The sequence below is a fragment of the Oncorhynchus mykiss genome, chromosome 11 (genome assembly GCF_057628025.1).
Source record: "Oncorhynchus mykiss isolate SJ-2025 chromosome 11, ASM5762802v1, whole genome shotgun sequence".
NCBI classification, from domain to species: domain Eukaryota; kingdom Metazoa; phylum Chordata; class Actinopteri; order Salmoniformes; family Salmonidae; genus Oncorhynchus; species Oncorhynchus mykiss.
In genome coordinates, this window is record NC_143032.1 from 74795586 (window position 1) to 74817848 (window position 22263).

At 45.7% G+C, this 22263-nt stretch overlaps 1 protein-coding gene across 1 annotated transcript in view; it reads left to right on the top strand.

Moving 5' to 3' along the window:
- The window catches only part of LOC110536365 (calmodulin-regulated spectrin-associated protein 1-B), a 30357-nt gene extending 14458 nt beyond the window's left edge, over positions 1-15899 (top strand). The window contains exons 4-18 of the mRNA XM_036936269.2: positions 325-486; positions 614-694; positions 5141-5282; positions 5588-5727; positions 6224-6317; positions 7665-7836; positions 8642-8730; positions 8940-9018; positions 9202-11518; positions 11799-11935; positions 12273-12523; positions 12807-12909; positions 13015-13130; positions 13277-13395; positions 13584-15899. Of these exons, the coding sequence (XP_036792164.2) occupies positions 325-486; positions 614-694; positions 5141-5282; positions 5588-5727; positions 6224-6317; positions 7665-7836; positions 8642-8730; positions 8940-9018; positions 9202-11518; positions 11799-11935; positions 12273-12523; positions 12807-12909; positions 13015-13130; positions 13277-13395; positions 13584-13880 (4299 nt within the window). The 3' untranslated portion in view covers positions 13881-15899. The remainder of the gene's footprint in view (positions 1-324; positions 487-613; positions 695-5140; positions 5283-5587; positions 5728-6223; positions 6318-7664; positions 7837-8641; positions 8731-8939; positions 9019-9201; positions 11519-11798; positions 11936-12272; positions 12524-12806; positions 12910-13014; positions 13131-13276; positions 13396-13583) is intronic.
- Positions 15900-22263: the final 6364 nt, after the last annotated feature.

The window sequence follows — 22263 nt, forward strand, 5'->3', positions numbered from 1 at the left end:
TAATAATTGTCTCTACCCACCCATCCGCAATGCCCATGATCGATGCCCTGATGTTCAACTGTAAATCGTGTTTGTCTTGTGACCTGTTCTTTCCCATCTCTCCTCTCACACAGTGTCCTGTGCCCATAGTCGATGCACTGATTTTGGCATAACGTGATTGTTTTTCTGGCTCTGCCTGCCACAACACAGTAACTACATAGCCATGCTTGATCAACACCCTGGTGTTTTCATTCCTGAACTAGACCTACTGTATGCCCCCACAATGACCTACCTTTTACAGCGTTTGTTTTTCTGACCTAATCTGTGCCCTCATCCTTCCTCCAGAGTGCCCACATGCCCATGATCGATGCCCTAATGATGGCCTACACTGTGGAGATGATCAGCATAGAGAAGGTGGTGGCCTGCGTCAAACGCTTCTCCACCTTTAGCGCCTCCAAGGAGCTGCCCTTTGACCTGGAGGACGCCATGGTCTTCTGGATCAACAAGGTATGGTGGGAACACAAACTCTCTTTCCTGCGGACTCCGTAACATAGTCTGTCAGCGGCCGACATCGATCATAAGCCTGAGACATTCAGAAAAAAGAGGAACTGAGTGAATGTTGCTTTTGTTCCAGGTGAACCTGAAAATGAGGGAGATCACAGAGAGAGAGCTGAAGGTCAAGCAGCACCCGCTGGAGTCTCCCAGTCACCAGAAGGTAAGGCTGGAGACCCACAGATCTCATGGCACTCCCACAGAGGGAGAACAAGGAAACTGAAGCGCTAGAGCCAAAATGGCCCCCATGGAGCTATTTTGATGCATCCTTACAGGCGATTGCTGCTCTCGATGCATCAAGTCTCTGTACTTCAGTCCATGGCTCCAGGACACATTGCAAGAATAATTGCAGTTTAAAAAACAATTTATTTGTATTTATTCAGATTAGTCTCATGGAGATGACATCCTTTTCAACAGAGATGTGGTCCAAGTCTACAGAGCTCTTTATCTCCTGCCAGTTGGGGTTGAATCCTGATTGAACTTTTTCTCCTAACCCTTAACCCAGAAGCAGATCCAATCCTGTCTGTGACCTCTGACCTATTGACCTTTTTTGCTCCTATTCTTCCTGTCTGCCCCCCCCCCCCCCCCTTCCCTGCTACTTGGATAGTCTCCCTCCAAATGGTATTGGAAACTAGTACCTGTAAGTTGGCTGCTAGTAATCCCCCCTCCTCCCCCTTGCACGCATAGTTCTGTGTCGATGTGCACACCGCACCATCGTGGCTCATCCAAGCCCATTCTGTGCTGCTTGTAGCCAGTGAGTCAGCCAGCCAGTGGGAGGAGGCTGGTATCTTTGTGTTAAGAATGTCACACTGTTGTTGTCCGGTGGTTTTGGTAATTTGCTGAACTACATTTTGGAACTTTCATTTCAAGCCCCTGCAGACTATGTGCAATCATGATAGATGGTGTGTTTGAGAGAGTGACAGTGTGTGAAGAGATGTCTGGGTGAGAGCGAGAGAGCTGTGAATACATCTCTCAGCCCCTGCTTTCATGATTTGCTTATGCTGAGATGTTGGCGCCATTGCCACCCGTGCCCGCAAAATCTGTCATGCCCACCCCTCCTATGCTGTCTGCTATGCCCATGTGGTCTCTCCCTGGCCCCTCATGGTGTCTTTATACTTGCCCAAGGTCTCCTTCTTACTCTCTGCTGTCTGTGTGTGTCTCAGTCTGATTTCATGCACGCCTTGGCCCAATGCATGCTGGAGCCAGAGGAGCTGGAGCCCTCCATAGTGGTACAGTTCCAGTAGTCCTTATCCTCTATAGACCTCTCACTTCTCTTCCTTCTGTAGGGTGGATGGGAAACCTTTTAGTCCTAGTTGTCTAGTTGTTCTCCAGTTACCCTTATAGAGTTAGCATATTGGTGTCAGAATAGTATTTGAGATACAGTTGAAGTCGAAGTTTACATACACCTCAGCCAAGTACATTTAAACCCAGTTTTTCACAATTCCTGTTTTAGGTCAGTTAGGATCACCACTTTATTTATTTCAGCTTTTATTTTTTTCATCACATTCCCAGTGGGTCAGAAGTGTACATACACTCAATTAGTATTTGGTAGCATTGCCTTAAATAATTTAAACTTGGGTCAAACGTTTTGGGTAGCCTTCCACAACCTTCCAAAAATTAGTTGGGTGAATTTTGGCCCATTCCTTCTGACAGAGCTGGTGTAACTGAGTCAGGTTTGTAGGATCCTTGCTTGCACACACTTTTTCAGTTCTGCCCACCAATTTTCTATGGGACTGAGGTCAGGGCTTTGTGATGGACACTCCAATACCTTGACTTTGTTGTTCTTAAGCCATTTTGCCACAACTTTGAAAGTATGCTTGGGGTCATTGTCCATTTGGAAGACCCATTTGTGACCAAGCTTTAACTTCCTGACTGATGTCTTGAGATGTTGCTTCAATATATCCACATAATTGTCCTTCCTCATGATGCCATTTATTTTGTTAAGTGCACCAGTCCCTCCTGCAGCAAAGCACCCCCACAACATGATGCTGCCACCCCCGTGCTTCACGGTTGGGATGGTGTTCTTTGGCTTTCAAGCATCCCCCTTTTCCCTCCAAACATAACTATGGTCATTGTGGCCATACAGTTCTATTTTTGTTTCATCAGATCAGAGGACATTTCTCCAAAAATTACGATCTTTGTTCCCATGTGCAGTTGCAAACCGTAGTCTGTTTTTTTTATGGCGGTTTTGGAGCAGTGGTTTCTTCCTTGCTGAGCGGACTTTCAGGTTATGTTGATATAGGACTTATTTTACTGTGGATATAGATACTTTTGTACCTGCGCTTCACAAGGTCCTTTGCTGTTGTTCTGGGATTGATTTGCACCTCTCGCACCAAAGTACGTTCATCTCTAGGAGATAGAACGCATCTCCTTCCTGAGCGGTATGACGGCTGCGCGGTCCCATGGTGTTTATACATGCGTACTATTGTTTGTACAGATGAACGTGGTACCTTCAGGCGTTTGGAAATTGCTCCCAAGGATGAACCAGACTTGTGGAGGTCTACAGTTTTTTTTTCTGAGGTCTTGGCTGATTTCTTTTGATTTTCCCATGATGTCAAGCAAAGAGGCACGGAGTTTGAAGGTAGGCCTTGAAATACATCCACAGGTACACCTCCAATTGACTCAAATGAAGTCAATAAGCCTATCAGAAGCTTCTAAAACATGACATAATCTTCTAGAATTTTCCAAGTTGTTTAAAGGCACAGTTAACTTCTGACCCACTGGAATTGTGATACAGTCAAATAATGTGTCTAAACAATTGTTGGAGAAAAAAAATTTATTCATGCATAAAGTAGATGTCCTAACCGACTTGCCAGAACTATAGTTTGTTAACAAGAAATTTGTGGAGTGATTGACAAATGAGTTTTAATGACTCCAACCTAGGTGTGTGTAAACTTCTGACTTCAACTGTTAGTGTTTTGTATTATGGTAGTTACCCATGTAGAATTAGCATAATGGTGTCAGAATAGTATTCGAGGTGTGTTGTATTATCGTAGTTACCCTTATTATGCCCTAAAAATGTGTTGTCAGATTGCAGACAGTGCATGTAGTTACATGGTTAATTGTTGCAGTAAATGTTTAGTATGGTTCAGCTGGAGCCATAAGTACCGTACTGGCCTGGCTAGTAGACTACAGCAGTGATGAACTCAATAGGCTAACACAGGGAGGGTTCCACAACACCGTTAGCCAGCAGAAGTGGGCCAGTGATTCCCATGTGCCTCCCTCTGTACCAGTTTTCTGGTTTGACTATGCTGACAGTGACACCGCATACCCAGAGAGGGGTGGGTGTCAGGCCAACCATGGCTCCATATCACCGCTCTATAAAGCAGGGGTTCTCAAAGTGGGGTCTACAGGGGGTCCCCCCCCCCCCCAAAAAAAACCCAACAGATTACTTTGTTCAAGTAATCTGTGGAATAAGTTTAGCAGGTGTTAAACAGTGAAACTGTATATGAATCAAATTAATGTTCTTAACCTTACAACATGGTCCTGGGAGACTCACAGGGATATTGGTATCCACAGAACTTCACCAGTTGTACATTTTTCAACTCTGCACTGGAATTTAAGTTTTAAAATGGCTAAGTTTTCTCTTCCTCATGGCAAAATGTGTAGAATTTCAGGATATTAATGTAGCTTGAAAACTGCAACATTTTCTCTCTGATGCCAAGGGATTTAAAATGTTCCTTTCCAGGGCCCGAGACAGAGTACAACTCTTGTATGCTATTTTTATCTCACTCGAGTTGTGTTCTGATTATGAGGGGATCCCTAATGAACTTGCCATCACAAAAGGGGTCTCTGGCCCCAAAAAGTTTGTGAATCCCTGCTATAAAGGACCACCCCACTCATCTCCACCCACCTAAACACAGACTGGGGCTTATTCAGGGAATGCCACTGAATTAATTCAGATAATTCATTATCTAGACCAGAAATTATTCTGTGTTTTCCACGAGGGCATCATGTCTGCTCTAGTCATGACATTTTCATCCTTCTAAACGTTGCCTTCTACTGAATAAGCACTAGGCTATATGATGTAGGCCATGACTGTGTATATGACTGGACAAAGCCATGGATCACGTGACACATTCATACACATGTGAAGACTCGATAGGTCATTTGAAGCCAAGGGAGTCTGTTAAGATGGCGTATCATATTGGAGGTTTTTGTAGACGTAACATGTGTTGGCGGTTTGAGCTACTCCAGGAAGTGACGTTGCTGACTAGCTCAGTGCTGCCCCCTCATTGAATATTTCAAGTTGAAGTCTGACCGGGGTACTGCAGGCTGCCATTAGCAACTCAATTATACTTCTTGTGTGAGTGATTTTATTCTAATCTGTTCAAGAACATCTGGTGTAATAGAAGCAGTTATTGGTACCATAATTGTCTTCGAAAATGTGTATTTATTTACATGAAGATTGTCCACAGTTTGCCATTTTCTCCATCATTGTAATGGGGGAACATTTTCTGCAAACAATGTCTGCAGTACTGTGGTCAGCCTTGAATTTATTGGCTTAAGTGAGAGAGGGCAGTCATTCTCCTCTGGATTGGAGCCTATAATAAGCCAGCCTTATCTCTTTGTATTCCCCTCTGACTCGCTCCCTTCCCCTGGTGGTCAGGTGAGGTACCGCAGGGAGAACACCTTGGGCCGCCAGCTGCCCTTCTTCCCCCTGCTGGAGGATCTGATGAGGGACGTGTGTGACGGCGCCGCCCTCCTCACCGTGGTCCACTATTACTGCCCCGACCACATGAAGCTCCACGGTACATCATGGGACGACATCTGTCCTCAACAAACTGGGGTTTCATCATTAGATGTTAAATCTATCCTTTTTTCTCCCTGATTGGTCAGGAATCCCAAATTTTGTCTGACCTCAAACAATTAGTAAAATCATGTCTTTAACCTGTTTTGTAATTGAAATGGTCCATTGAGCTCTACTCCAGATCTATGTTGTGGACATTAGACATTAAATCTGTGTTGTGCCCTGACTGCCAAGGAGGATTGCATGTGACATTACTAAACATCAGGTCAATGAGCTCCATCCTGACCTTTTTGACCTCTGTATCAGATATCTGTCTGAAGGAGGTGACCTCCATAGCTGACAGTCTGTACAACATCCAGCTGCTCAAGCAATTCTCAAATGAATATCTCAACAAGAGCTTCTACCTAACCATGGAAGATATGCTCTACTCTCCACTGGTTCTCAAGGTAAATAAGTCCTTTGGTATTTGTCGTCCCTGTAGCTGTGTTTTTCCCTGTAGCTGTGTTTTTCCCTGTAGCTGTGTTTTTCCCTGTAGCTGTGTTTTTCCCTGTAGCTGTGTTTTTCTGTGTTTTTCACTGTAGCTGTGTTTTTCTGCGTGTTTTTCACTGTAGCTGTGTTTTTCAGTGTGTTTTTCAGTGTGTTTTTCCCTGTAGCTGTGTTTTTCAGTGTGTTTTTCCCTGTAGCTGTGTTTTTCAGTGTGTTTTTCCCTGTAGCTGTGTGTTTCCCTGTAGCTGTGTGTTTCCCTGTAGCTGTGTTTTTCACTGTGTTTTTCCCTGTAGCTGTGTGTTTCCCTGTAGCTGTGTGTTTCCCCCGTCACTAACTTTGAGGATTTTGTTTTTCTGTGTTTCTAAGGAAGCACTTGATTCATTGATGGTTTTGGTAACGTGTTGTATGTCATTGTAGTTGAGTTTCTCTAACGTGGTTCTTGTTTTCACTATTCAGCACAATGTGATGGTGTTCATCGCTGAGCTCTTCTGGTGGTTTGAGACTGTCAAGCCAGAGTTTGTCCAACCCAGGATGGAGGAGTTCAGAGATGGTGAGGATCATCTCTATGGGTGTGTTGTGGTCTGAATGGGATGGATCAACAAATCAGGACAGGCAGGAGAGGGAAAAGGAGTATTTTAGGACCTCCTTACAGAACATGTGGTTCAACTGGAGTGTCTTTATTTTCATTTCCTCCAATGACATTTCAATGCAAATGTGTAAATGATCCCCATGCAATGTCAATAGTCTAATATATAGTGTTTAAATTTAGCTGATAATAATAATAGTATTGGTTTTGGATGAACTTGACCAGAAGTTAAAATAGGCAGCTGCAGTTTTGTATATTTGTATTTATTTCACCTTTATTTAACCAGGTAGGCTAGTTGAACACCTTTATTTAACCAGGTAGGCTAGTTGAGAACACCTTTATTTAACCAGGTAGGCTAGTTGAGAACACCTTTATTTAACCAGGTAGGCTAGTTGAACACTTTTATTTAACCAGGTAGGCTAGTTGAGAACACCTTTATTTAACCAGGTAGGCTAATTGAGAACAAGTTCTTATTTACAACTGCGACCTGGCCAAGATAAAGCAAAGCAGTTCAACACATACAACAACACAGAGTTACACATGGAATAAACAAACATACAGTAGAAAAAGTATATATACAGTGTGTGCAAATGAGGTAAGATAAGGGCGGTAAGGCAATAAATAGGCCATGGTGGCGAAGTAATTACAATATACCAATTAAACGCTGGAGTGATAATGTGCAGAGATACTGGGGTGCAATGGAGCAAGATAAATAAATGCAGTTTGGGGATGAGGTAGTTGGATTGGCTATTTACAGATGGGCTATGTACAGGTCCAGTGATCTGTGGGCTGCTCTGACTGCTGGTGCTTAAAGCTAGTGAGGGAGTGTCTCCAGCTTCAGTGATTTTTGCAGTTCGTTCAAGTCATTGGCAGCAGAGAACTGGAAGGAAAGGCGGCCAAAGACGGAATTGGCTTTGGGGGTGACCAGTGAGATATACCTGCTGGAGCGCGTGCTACGGTTGGGTGCTGCTATGGTGACCAGTGAGCTGAGATAAGATGGGGCTTTACCTATCAAAGACTTGTCGATGACCTGGAGCCAGTAGGTTTGGCGACGAGTATGAAGTAAGGGCCAGCCAATGAGTGTGTACAGGTTGCAGTGGTGGGTAGTATATGGGGCTTTGGTGACAAAACGGATGGCACTGTGATGGACTGCATCCAATTTGTTGAGTAGAGTGTTGGAGGCTATTTTGTAAACGACATCGCCGAAGTTGAGGATCGGTAGGATGATCAGTTTTAAGTACACTGGTTACATTATTCTCCACCTCTTACCCACCTCTCTTTTGATTGACACCTCCACTTCTCTCACAACAGCCCGAGCCATGGCTCAGCCGAAGAGTGCCCGCCCCTCAGTGCCCATCTCCAACGCCACCAAGCGCAGCTTTCAGGTTACCCCTGGCATCCCAGAGGCCTCGCTGTCTGTTTCTGCCCAGAGCAGCCCTGATGGCAGGTACTCCCTGTACCCTGCTGAAGGCTCTGACCCTCTGTAAGTTCCTCCTTCCTCTCTGTCCACCCACCCTTCTCATTTCATCAACCTGTTTTATTTATCTCCTAGTTAGCTAGACAGGAATGAAGAGATCTAGTGTAGAGATCTAATGCTAGTGTTGATACTCAGTTCTCTCACCTCTTTGTTTCCAGCTCACCACTTTCTACCTTTGCTTTGTCCAACACTGTGTTTATCAATGTTAATGAATTGATGTTTCACAGTACATCCAGCCAAATAAATGGATAGCTTTGTAATACCACCACCATTTCAGAGATCATTGCTTATCATGTGCTGGTTGTTCAGAGGGATGGTCAAAGAGTAGCTGATTGGATTAAAGGGACAGTAGGTCAGATGGGCAAAGGTCATAATGTCAACTGACTGGTGTGCCTGTAAGGTCTGTGGTTATGAAGAAAACACTTAGTTCGTACTACTTATGATTCTTAAATGCAAGCAATAAAATCTCCAGTGATTCCCTGTGAGAATACGAGACTGATAATGTAGAGAATGTGGGGTCAATCTGCTTTACTAAAGGTGTAAGAGGGGCTAATCCCTTATACTGTGTTGGTACTTAAGACCTTCTGAATGAATTAACATTTGCCAAAAAATAATATATTAAGACCTACTGAATGCATTCACACAGCCTGGATAAAATATATCCTGCAAATATGGAATTGGAATTTGATCTGCTGCTTAGAGATATCCTGCAAAGATGGATCATGAATGTTGACTGCTACGCTACTGCTAAAAGATTATTGTGGACTTGGTAGGTAATCTAAGTGGTTTGTGCCGTTTTGATTATTTTCAGTAACAAGGGAGGTCCTGGGGAAGCCTTCAGCCCCTCCCACCCACTCCTCCCCCTAAGGCAGAGACAGCAGCAGGGAGAGGACGTATCAGGTGAGGGTACTACACAACACCACAGTTATCATTTATTATAGAAGACTACTAAAAACTATCCATGGCTTTATACAAGTTACATTGAGCCCTTTCTGATGGCTGTGTAGTTTTTATTATAGTGGAATATTATTACAGCTCATATGTCAAGAGATGGCTTTTCTGGTCTGCATTGTAGGTAGCTGAGTGATCTATGTTGTCTGTGTATCTAGGCATAAGAAACCGCTCCAACTCCTTGGAGAACAAACATCCACGAGGCTCAGTGCAGGCCTGGTCTGACAGGAGACAGAGGTGTAGTATGAGAATAACACTGACCTCCCTTCTTGCTCTGAAATGTTCAATCAATGCATGTTTCAGAGATTTGGGTGACTAATTGGGGGATATTTCACCAAAATCTGTCATTTTGTAAGTAAATAAAACCCTTTTCTTCTTGATGTCCAATGTTGTGCATCTCACTTCTTCCCCTCTTTCTAGGCCGACGTCTACGCTCAACCCGTACACGTTTGGCATCTCAGCCACTGACAGCGATGGTGACAGTGTGAGTCTGGCCCGCTCCATCAGTAAAGACAGTCTGGCCTCTAACATAGCCAACCTCACCCCCAAACACCAGGTTCTCACCCCCCAGGGCCACGCCCAGGTAGGCTGTGCCCCTGTCAGCCCCGCCCCCCGCCGAGTCAACGGTCACGGCCTTCTGGGAAACGTCAATATGGAGGAGGTACTTGTGGCCGTGATGAGGACAGACGCGTCAGCCTCTCTTCCCAGTCAGGGAGAGGCGACGCAGCAAACTGCTGGGGCCGAGCCCAAGGATTGTTCTTATTTAGAACCTCTGATGCCTGCTGTGTTGAAATCGGTGAAAGAGAAGTCTGTATACCTGAACAAGGAGGAGGAGAGCGGGGAGGTGGGTCGATCGCGGGGAGGGGGTTCTATCCGGAGAGTAGAAGGGGGACCTGAACTTGTGGCGTCGGCCAGGAGGAAAACCCCCACCACCCTAAACCGGACCTACACTCCCGCCTCTAGTGGGGAGTTTGACTTGTCTACTGAGATCTCACTGGCTGGGCCACTCCAGGGACAGGGGGCCTTCAATCCCATGGACACAAGCAGTGTGGACCCCGACTCCAGAGTTCCAGCAGGTGGCTTCTACCTCCACTCTGACAGCGAAGACCAGAAGCCTTGGCAGGAGCCAGACCTGGACGAGGCTCATGATGAAGACCTTGATGAAGCCCTCACCACCAAGGACCCAACTAGGCCTAGGAAGACCTTTGACGAGGAGGAGGAGTCAGCCAAGCTTATGGAGGACCTGAAGGTGAAAGAGAAGAGGGACAAGGACAAAGGGGATGATTGTAGTAGCGGTCGCTCGAGCCCCTGTCTCAGCACCCATTCCCAGGCCAGCAGCCTAGCCAGCGGCAGCGTACGCATGACCAGCTTCGCTGAACGCAAGGCCCAGCAGCGCTTTGGCAGCAACCAGGACCTGCGAACCAGTGCCTCCAGCTCCCAAAGGACCACCCCGGATGGCTCTGAGTGCAGCGGGCCCTTGTCCCTGCCCACCTCCCGGAGGCTGAAGATGGACCAGAGCCCCTCCATGCTCCAAGGGGGGCGGGGAGACTTGGGGACCAACATGCTGGCTTCTGAGTTGGTTCAGCTCCACATGCAGCTAGAGGAGAAGAGGAAGGCCATTGAGCACCAGAAGAAGAAGATGGAGATGCTGTCAGCCAGGCAGAGACAGAAGCTGGGCAAGGCTGCCTTTCTGCACATTGTCAAGAAGGGCAAGAGCGACACCCTGCCCCACCTGCTCAAAACAGACTACTGCAAAGAAGAACTCAATGGGGACAAAGGGGGAAGCTCAAAAGACGACTCTTGCGTGGACGCTCTGAGAGGGGCCACAGAGACTGAGTCTGCCACCTCGCCTGTCCCAGATGCCTTAGAGACGGTGGACAAGAAGGGCAGCTGTAGTCCTGGTCTGCTGCTGGATGAAGAGCTGGACTTGGATGAGTGTAACCGCTCCATTGAGATGCTGAATGACGCCATCGGCAGCATCCAGCAGCAGATGATGCAGCTGTCCCTCCAGCAGGACCTGCTGATGAAACAGAACGTACAGTCCCCTCCCAGGGTCCCGTCTCCCTGCTCAGTCAATGAGAAGACCAGCGGATCTGAACCCAAGGCCCGACCTGCCGTCCACTTTGTGGATTTGGGCAGCGGCGCACCAACCACCGGCACCGCTCCATCCAGGAAACCACCCAAGCTGAGTTCGGCCCGTGGCCCCAGGACCAAGCTCTCAGAGCTGAAGCTGGCCAAAGAGCACAGCAGGCCGGGCCTGGCATCAAGCAGGGCTATCACCCCACCCCACAGCCTGGAGACCCTGCCTCACCTGAGGCAGTTTCCTGGGGGCAGGTCCCCCAGGGCGGACCACCCCGACGTCAGCTCCAAAACCCCCTCCGCAGGTGGAGAGACAATCAGTGGGCAGGACAAGCCTGGACGTCGTGCCACCTTCAGGCTCCACGACGAGGCTAACCTGCGCACAGCGGCCCATATCGAACCAGTGGTCGTCACCCCAGAAGTGTCCTTTGAGCCGTGCCTGTCCAGTACCCTGAGGGAGGGGGAGCTGAACTCCTCTGACGGCTCGGGGAAGGAGAACATCCCCTTGGAGGAAGTGTCGAGGAGCAAAGCCCCCCTGATCGAGGTGGACCTGTCAGACCTGAAGGACCCAGAGGAGATGGAGGGAGATGGGGGGCAGGACAGCACCATGGATGGGGAGGAAGGGGAACAGAAGTCTGGCCTGGGATTCTTCTTCAAGGTACATCTGAAATGTTGTGTGTGTGTGTATATATAGACAAGATGCACCAAATTCAATGACCGCAAACAGGACAGGGGAAGAAATTATTGTTTTTATAGTTGTACAAAATTGTCTTGGAAGGAATAGTATTAAATTCTCCATTACTGAAAAAAATTGAAAGTACCTCTTACTAGCCACTAATGTAGAAAAAGAGCAGGAGACAAGGGGAGGACACACAGCAGGCAATAATTTGGCATAAATTGATACCAGTATTGATCAGGGGTTACTTTTTATGCTGCAGGATGAACAGAAGGCAGAGGATGAACTGGCTAAGAAGAGAGCAGCTTTTCTCGTAAGGCAGCAGAAGAAGGCTGAGGAGACCCGGCTACGAAAAATGCAGCTGGAGGCTGAGACTGAACAGAAACGGGAAGAGGCCAGGTAACCAACATTGCCTCTACAACCAAATCAAAACGGTCTGTTAGACAATACATACTGTTCAGGTAGGATAAGACCATGTCCAAGCACTACACCACCACAACCCTCCCACAATAGTCACACGTTTGGAACATTAGTGTGTCTGTTCTATTTACCTTGAATATTGACTCATTGAAAACGCAGACAAGAGCAACGGCATTCCTCTTCTGCCCTGCGTTAGAGAATATTCTAACACAGGACCTTCTAAAGTGTGTTGACACTTGAGATGCATTTTAAATACATTGAGACTCCGTCTATTCAAATGCAGCAGTTGTTGACCCTGTGGTCTGTCTCCCCCCAGGCGGAAGGCGGAGGAGGACCGGATGAGGAAGGAGGAGGAGAAGGCCCGTAGGGAGCTCATCAAGGAGCAGTACCTGAGGAGGAAGCAGCAGGAGCTGATGGAGGAACAGGGCCTGGGCAGCCCCGCCAAACCCAAGACTGCTAAGACCAAGCCCAAGAAACTCAGTCACCAGACTCACAGACCCAAGTCTGCGTTCAGCAGAGAGGAGATCTCTAGCGACACCTTCTCCTCCAAGGGCTCTTCTTCCACACGTAAGAAACACCTTTCTAGTCCAGGTGTGTCTAACTGGTGTCTAACTGGGGTCCCAGAGGGACTTTTACTCCACTGCGGAACTAACAGATCTGATCCAGCTGGGCTGGAGGAAAAACCCTGCTGACACTGGTTCTCCTTCATCTAGGCCACATGTTATTCATCTCAATTATCATTGAGACAATATTGCACATATTGCGGTCATGCATTTCTGTGTGTGACGATAGTAGTGTAATGGGAAGAGGTTAGCTACACTAAGATAGTGTCTGTTTTGCTTCTCTGTAGCTGACAACCTGAGCAGTGTCCAGTCAGGCTCCAGTCTCTCCCTGGCCTCCGCTGCCACCGCCGAGGCAGACAGCGTCAACCCTGGAGTGCCAGGCTCCCAACGGCAAGTAACCCAAATGTGTGGGTGGTTGTGAGTTTCTTTTTTATTTGTGTGTGTTCTCTGTGTGACATTTTAAAACCTCTTGTTTTCTCTGCTGTCCGTTGCCAGGGGTGAGTCTGTGGAGTCGTTCCCAGGCCTGAGTCGGAACGCCAGTCGGAACACTGACAGAGACTGGGACAACGGATCCACTGCGTCTTCCATCACCTCCATGGCAGAATACACTGGTCAGTACAAGTTACCACCTTTAGCATATCAAGCTATTACACGCCCCTATAATGTTCCCATTAAACCATTGCGCTGCTCACTTTATCCTCGTGTCTCCGTGTATGTTAACATCTAACGTTAAGACCTGCCTTTCCACTGTCCTCAGGTCCCAAGCTGTTCAGGGAGCCCAGTTCCAAGTCCAACAAGCCAATCATCTTCAATGCCATCTCCCATTGCTGCCTCGCTGGCAAAGTCAACGAACCCCAGAAGAACACCCTTCTAGAGGTGAATTATCATCTTACTGTTAAATACTATTATAAAACAGGTGGTTCTAATCCTGAATGCTGATTGGTTAAAATCTCATTCCAGCTGGTGTATATTCCACAAGTTGTACTGTTAAATGCTATTACCAAGCACTCCAGAACCAGTGGTAACACCCCCCCCCTCTATCTGACTCCTCTGTCTGATCCCAGGAGCTGGAGAGAGTAGATGCACACCACCTGATGATCCTGTTCAGGGATGGGGGTTGCCAGTTCCGGGGGGTCTACTCCTACTTCCCAGACACGGAGGAGATCCTCAAGCTGACCGGCACGGGCCCCAAGAGCATTAGCAAGAAGATGATCGACAAGCTTTACAAGTACAGCTCGGACCGCAAGCAGTTCACAGTCATCCCCGCTAAGACAGTGTCGGTTAGCATAGACGCCATCACCATCCACAACCACCTGTGGCAGGCCAAAAGAACCACTGTGCCAAAGAAGAGCGGGAAATAATCTGGGGAGGCCCCTGGAACTCACCCTGGGGAACCCCTCCTAGGGTCCATTCCACCATGCTCTGCTGGATAGACTGCATTGACGTCCACAGCCAATGAAACTCCCCCTCTATCAAGGATGGCCAGACACGGGGCTCCTTCAGTTCACACTGTGGAGGCATGTATCAATGGATACATGTACTGGTGGCCTGCCAGTGACTTTGTCATCTGTCGAGATCTCCATGTGTTCTGTTCAGGTTGTTCGTTGATGGATTCATTCGGTTGGGTTTTTCTAAAGACTAAGAGAAACGTGTCATTTTTTCATGTGGTGGATGTCTTTTTACTTGAAGTATTTGTTGTTTTGTCACTGAAATGGTTGAGCTGCAGCATCCTGCAGCATCCTGCAGCATCCTGCAGCATCCTGCACCATCCTGCAGCATCCTGCACCATCCTGCACCATCCTGCAGCATCCTGCACCATCCTGCAGCATCCTGCACCATCCTGCAGCATCCTCCTCTCTCTTGTTGGAGGGGTAGGTGGTTCTCAATCTCTCCACTTCAAAATCTGACCTGAGATGACCAGCTTACTTTCTTTTAGGACTTCTAGGACCAGTATTCTGCAACAAATCAATCTCCAGTATAACTAGCTACCAGACAAGCATTGCCAACTTTGCCTCTCCCGTTCTCTCTGTCCAATGTGCTGCTCTGAACTGTCTCCTGTTTGTTACTGGGCTCCCAGACCATCCACTGGCCTTCTACAAGCATCATACTGCTACTATCAACCGTCTATTTATTCAAACTCTTCTAAACTTGCGCAGTGCAGCCCGTCGTAGCACTGTCTATCTGGGATGTAGAATGGTGGCGATTGTTTTTAAACTACTCATCTAGTCTCCGTTAGGCATTTAAAACGAGGGGGTAAAGACACGCGGGGAACAATAGGCTTTGGTACTCTTCGAAATTGTCATGATGCTTATTTTGTAAGTTTTTGTTATTTTTTTAATGGAAAACTGTGGTTGGTTATACAGTAATCGGCGCTGATGTGTTATCATAACATTACATGAATCGGTATGGCGTACGTTAGCTAGCTAGAGCTAGTCATTTCTCTCCACTAGGCACTACTTCCTGTATAAAGGTGCACTCCACTCATCACGTTTCAAAGGCTTTTATCATGCAATGTACCACCTCCCTTCTACCACATGAGTGATCGGCTACCCACCATGGGTGGGGTCATTCCATTTCAATTCAATCAGCTCAGGAAGTAAAATTAAATGTTTATTTTTGTTTACTTCCTGAATTGACGAAATTGACCCTAACCCTGCTAAGCCAACTTTTCTCCCCTCCCCCAGAGAGCTGCATGCTCTTGTTCTGAAGAGTGTGTGTGTGTTCTGCTGTAACCGGTTTGAATGACAGTATTTAATATATTCATAATGGGTCACTCTGTGGGACTGTGGTCTAGTTATTTACCTACCGACCGACATTAAAGAACATTCCTGAAAGGTGTCAACAAACACTGCCACCATTTTATTTTTCTCTCTCTGTCCAAGTGCTTATTATTAGATACCGTATGTTGGCCTCAAGAACAACTAAGTGTTGCACGTGCACTTTACTCACTGATTACAGAAAGTGGAATTCAACTTTAAAAGGGCATTCAAAATGTATTGCAGAAGGAAGATGGTATATTTTTCATAACTGAACTCCTGTGCACTCCAAACTGAGAAACCTTTCCTGAACTAAAACCAAACACTAAGATTTAAGAATGGGTGACCAGTCAACTAAAATAACATCCTTCCTTCACTAATACTGCCGTCTCCAAAAATATATAGAGTACTTGATTATAATTTTCTGCATTTGATTTATTTTTTTATAGATATTTTGTATGTTAGTGTTTTTGTCTACTAAAATATTATATTGTCATTTAATCACTATTTGTGTGTGTACTTCCCATCCCTGTTCATTTGACTATTTCTTTGAGATCATACCATCTATTTATTTTTAAATGGAAGCACTGAAACTGAATAAATTTTTAAAGTTATTAAAACACATTTCAATCTTTTGTTCTCATTTGTCTTTCACATTTTACTTTCTGTACACTTTTCAGCCTACATTACCAACAGTTTGTTAGTTCCACACCAGTCAAAAGTTTGAACACCCCTACTCATTCCAGGGTTTTTCTTTATTTTTACTATTTTGTACATTGTTTCTACATCCAAAATATGCATGGAAGCAAAAAGTGTTAAACAAATCAAAATATATTTGAGAATATCCAAAGTAGCCATCCTTTTGTCTTGATGACAGCTTTGCACACACTTTGCATTCTCTCAACCAGCTTCATGAGGTAGTCACCTGGAATGCATTTCAGTTAACCGGTGTGCCTTGTTAATTTGTGGAATTTCTTTCCTTAATGCGTTTGAGACAATCAGTTGAGTTTTGACAAGGTGTTATACAGAAGATGGCCCTATTTGGAAAAAGACCAAGGCATGAAGGTCAGTCAATGCGTAAAATTTTAAGAACTTTGGATCCAATTTTTTTGGATTAAAAAAGCGCTATGATGACAGTCTCAAATCAAAGTTTATTTGTCACGTGCACCGAACACAACAGTGAAATGCTTACTTACAGGCTCTCATGAGGACTGCCACAGGAAAGGAAGACCACGCTTTACCTCTGCTCCAGAGGATGAGTTCATTAGAGTTAACTGCACCTTAGATTGCAGCCCAAATAAATCCTTTACAGAGTTCAAGTAACAAGAATTTGACTTGCCTAGTAAAACAATTAATGAAAAAAAGACCTCAACATCAACTGTTCAGAGGAGACTGGGTGAATCAGGCCTTCATGCTCGATTTGCTGCAAAGAAACCACTAAAGGACACCAATAAGAAGAGACTTGCTTTGCCCAAAAAACACGAGCAATGGACATTAGACCGGTGGAAATCTGTCCTTTGGTCTGAGTCCAAATTTGAGATTTGGTTCCAACCGCCATGTCTTTCTGAGATGCAGAGTAGGTGAGTGGATGATCTCTGCATTTGTGGTTCCCACAGTGAAGAGTGGGGGTGCTTTGCTGGTAACACTCAACACATAAAATTCAAGGCACACTTAACCAGCATGGCTACCACAGCATTCTGCAGCGATATGCCATCCCATCTGGTTTACACTTAGTGGGACTATCATTTGTTTTTCAACAGGACAATGACCCAAAACACACCACCAGGTTGTGTAAGGGCTATTTGACCAAGAAAGAGAGTGATTGAGTGCTGCATTAGATGACCTGACCTCAACCCAATTGAGATGTTTTGGGATGAGTTGGACCGCAGAGTGAAGGAAAAGCAGCCAGCAAGTGCTCACCATATGTGGGGAATTCTTCAATACTGTTGGAAAATAATTCCTCATGAAGCTGGTTGAGAGAATGCCAAGAGTGTGCAAAGCGTGGCTACTTTGAAGAATATAAAATATATTTGGATTTGTTTAACATGTCTTTGCTTACTACATGTTTCCATATTTGTTATTTCATATTTTTGATGTATTCACTAATATTCTAAAGAAAAACCCTTGAATGAGTAGATGTGTCCAAACTTTTGACTGGTACTGTACATGTGTATGTTCTCGTCAGAGACACTTGCAAATTCACAGTATAGTTTTGCATGCCTTGTTTTCACCCCACACCAGTTACCTAGGGATTATTGAAGGCACGCTTCACTTAAATCATTTAGGTGTTCCAAACTTGTTCCACCGGGGCTGGGCCAAAAAGACTGAATATAATTCATTTCAACCCATATCACGTCACTATAAGGGAGTTGGTGGATGTGCTGCTATCCTCCAGGCCTCCCTAGTGTGAACTGTCTCTCCCTCTACCACTCAACTGGAACAATGGTGATCTCCCAGCCATGCTTCAATGGCATGCAGCACTCATAACCATGGTAAACTGTTGCAGTCATGCATACACCTACCATGGCAACGGGCAGTTCATTCTCTTGAAGTGGCTCTCTGAGTGTCGTGTATTCACAGAACAGCACATACTGTCAAACACTCAGCTTTCTGTCCACATCTGTGGTAGATTTACTCCTCAGTTCTGTGTAAATGCTACATGTTCTAGTAGGACATAGGAGTCTCATGCAAGGCTACATTCTGAGGTAGATCATCGTGAATAGTGAGTATTATACCTATTTCTATTTACATAAGTATTCAGACCCTTTGCGATGAGACTCGAAATTTAGCTCAGGTGCATCCTGTTTCCATTGATCATCCTTGAGATGTTTCTCCAACTTGATTGGTTTCCACCTGTGGTAAATACAATTGTTTGGACATGATTTGGAAAGGCACACACCTCTCTATATAAGTTCTCACAGTTGACAGTGCATGTCCGAGCAAAAACCAAGCAATGAGGTCATTGGAACTACGAAGACTTCCTAGAGCTGACACCCCGGCCAAACTGAGCAATCGGTGGAGAAGGGCCTTGGAGAAACTCCAAACTCCCTAAAAACAGGTGTGCCAAGCTTGAAGCGCCATACTCAAGAAGACTCGAGGCTGCTTCAACAAAGTACAGAGTAACGGGTCTGAATACTTATGTAGATGTGACATCAGTTTTTTTATTCATAATACATTTCTAAAAACCTGTATTCAAATCAAAATCAAATCAAATCAAATTTTATTTGTCACATACACATGGTTAGCAGATGTTAATGCGAGTGTAGCGAAATGCTTGTGCTTCTAGTTCCGACAATGCAGTAATAACAAGTAATCTAACTAACAATTCCAAAACTACTGTCTTGTACACAGTGTAAGGGGATAAAGAATATGTACATAAGGATATATGAATGAGTGATGGTACAGAGCAGCATAGGCAAGATACAGTAGATGGTATCGAGTACAGTATGTACAAATGAGATGAGTATGTAAACAAAGTGGCATAGTTTAAAGTGGCTAGTGATACATGTATTACATAAGGATACAGTCGATGATATAGAGTACAGTATATACGTATGCATATGAGATGAATAATGTAGGGTAAGTAACATTATATAAGGTAGCATTGTTTAAAGTGGCTAGTGATATATTTACATCATTTCCCATCAATTCCCATTATTAAAGTGGCTGGAGTTGAGTCAGTGTCAGTGTGTTGGCAGCAGCCACTCAGTGTTAGTGGTGGCTGTTTAACAGTCTGATGGCCTTGAGATAGAAGCTGTTTTTCAGTCTCTCGGTCCCAGCTTTGATGCACCTGTACTGACCTCGCCTTCTGGATGATAGCGGGGTGAACAGGCAGTGGCTCGGGTGGTTGATGTCCTTGATGATCTTTATGGCCTTCCTGTGACATCGGGTGGTGTAGGTGTCCTGGAGGGCAGGTAGTTTGCCCCCGGTGATGCGTTGTGCAGACCTCACTACCCTCTGGAGAGCCTTACGGTTGAGGGCGGTGCAGTTGCCATATCAGGCGGTGATACAGCCCGCCAGGATGCTCTCGATTGTGCATCTGTAGAAGTTTGTGAGTGCTTTTGGTGACAAGCCGAATTTCTTCAGCCTCCTGAGGTTGAAGAGGCGCTGCTGCGCCTTCTTCACAATGCTGTCTGTGTGAGTGGACCAATTCAGTTTGTCTGTGATGTGTATGCCGAGGAACTTAAAACTTGCTACCCTCTCCACTACTGTTCCATCGATGTGGATAGGGGGGTGTTCCCTCTGCTGTTTCCTCACACATTTGACTTTTTCCTCATTTTACAGCCTTATTGTAAAATTGATAAAATTAATTATTTTTGATCATCAATCTACACACAATCCTCCCATTCTTCTCTGCAGATCCTCTCAAGCTCTGTCCAGTTGGATGGGGAGCGCCGCTGCACAGTTCTTTTCAGGTCTCTCCAGAGATGTTCGATCGGATTCAAGTCTGGGCTCTGGCTGGGCCACTCAAGGACATTCAGAGACTTGTCCCAAAGCCACTCCTGCATTGTCTTGGCTGTGTGCTTAGGGTTCTTGTCCTGTGGGAAGGTGAACCTTCACCCCAGTCTGAGGTCCTGAATGCTCAGGAGCCGGTTTTCATCAAGGATCTCTCTGTACTTGGCTTCGTTCATCTTTGCCTCGATCCTGACTATTCTCCCAGTCCCTTCCTCTGAAAAACATCCCCACATTATGATGCTGCCACCACCATGCTTCACAGTAGGGATGGTGCCAGGTTTCCTCCAGATGTGACACTTGGCATTCAGGCCAAATAGTTCAATCTTGATTTCATCAGACCAGAGAATCTTGTTTCTCATGGTCTGAGTCCTTTAGGCGCCTTTTTGGCAAACTTCAAGCGTGCTGTCATGTGCCTTTTAAAGGCTTGATTAGTGGAGTGCTGCAGAGATGGTTCTCCCATCTCCACAGAGGAACTCTGGAGCTCTGTCAGAGCTGGGTTCTTGGTCACCTGCCTGACCAAGGCCCTTCTCCCCCGATTGCTTACTTTGGCCAGGCGGCCAGCTGTAGGAAGAGTCTTGGTTGTTCCAAACTTCTTCCATTTAAGAATGATGGAGGTCACTGTGTTCTTGGGGACCATCGATGCTGAAGAAATGTTTTGGTGACCTTCCCCAAATCTTTCCACGACACAATCCTGTCTCTGAGCCCTATGGACAATTCCTTCGACCTCACAGCTTAGTTTTTGCTCTGACATGCTCTGTCAACTGCGGGACCTTATATAGACAGATGTGTGCCTTTCCAAGTCATGTCCAATCAATTGAATTGGACTCCAATTAAGTTGTAGACACATCTCAAGGATGATCAATGGAAACAGCTCAATTTTGAGTCTCATAGCAAAGGGTCTGAATACATATATAAATAAGTTTTATTTATTTTTACATATACATTTGCACAGGGTGGAGACCGATAGAGAACTACACAGGGTGGAGAAATACACAGGGTGGAGACTGATAGAGAACTACACAGGGTGGAGGCTGATGGAGAACTACACCGGGTGGAGGCTGATGGAGACCTACACAGGGTGGAGACTGGTGGAGAACTACACAGGGTGGAGACTGATAGAGAACTACACAGGGTGGAGACTGATAGAGAACTACACAGGATGGATACTGGTGGAGAACTACACAGGGTGGAGAACTACACATGGTGGAGACTGATTAGGAACTACACAGGGTGGAGACTGATTAGGAAATACACATTGTGGAGACTGATGGAGAAAACCTGTATAAATATATGAAGACGTCAGAGGTAGAGCAGCAAAGAGCCAGGATGTAATGAGTCCAGGTGGGAATTAGAAACCTGACAGGAAAAGATGATCTTACTGATAAAGCGAGTCAGGAACATGAAAGTGATGATGATGACTTATAGTGATGACTTATAATCTATAAAATGGCAGCAGAAATACAACCCAGGCTTCTGAGGATACAGAGATCATACCTTATCTATTGCCCCTGACTCTGCCAAACCTGACCCTGACCACAACAAAGGTCAAAGAAGGCCATAGTGAGGGTCTCCCCCATCTTGGTTCAGTGGCAGGTCCACAATGCCACACAGAGGGGGCTGAGTCTCTTCACTGACCCCGACCCTGACCAAGAGATCGAAGTCAAAGCAGACAACCAATCACCTGATCCTGACCAAGAGGTCGAATGTGAAATGGACACTATCTCAGTTGATGTTTCTCTGTGGGGGCAACACTACTGTCAGTGTTCTAGAATCTTCACCCCCAGAAGAGGACAGTGGTGAGGAGTTCAAGAGTAGACTCTGAAACAATCTCTCCAGATCATGATGTAGTCCAACTGGACAATGCTGAACCCTCAATTGAGTCAAGTGTGTCCTTGTCAAGCTTGGTCAATGCTACTCATGTCCAGTGAGGTCCTTACCCAGCTCCAGAAAAGCCTGAAGAATTGGAGAACGAACCTCAAGAAACCCCACAGTTTTCTTCAGACAGAGTTGAGTAGAGGCCAATCCAACCCAAAGGGGGTGCCAAAGAGTCGCAGCAGGGAGAGAAGAGAGTGTAGTGGTGATCCACCTAGTGGTGGTTCTCCCAGTGATGACCACCTGCTGCTGGAGAATGAATACACCTTTACTGACTTGCTGCAGGAGGTGGTTCAGAACCAGGTGTTTCAGAACCAGGTGTTTCAGAACCAGGTGGTTCAGAACCAGGGCCAATGGACCAGAGACAGGCGGTAAACGACACCAGCAAACAGAGGAAGGGACAGGACCGGCCGTGGCTTTAAGAATTTTAAAGCACTATGTAGTCTTTTTTTATATGATACTGGTGTGATATTATCTTTTTACTTCTATTGGTTTATGTTTCATAACTGTGTACATTGTCAACATTAGAGTGAATCAATACTGAACATGTGTTACCCCAACCAACGCCACCACCCTGTTAATAATGATTAACAGCAATGCTATCTCAATGCTGTTTCTGAGTGATCATTTTTCTCTGTGATTCAAACAAACAACAGGAGTG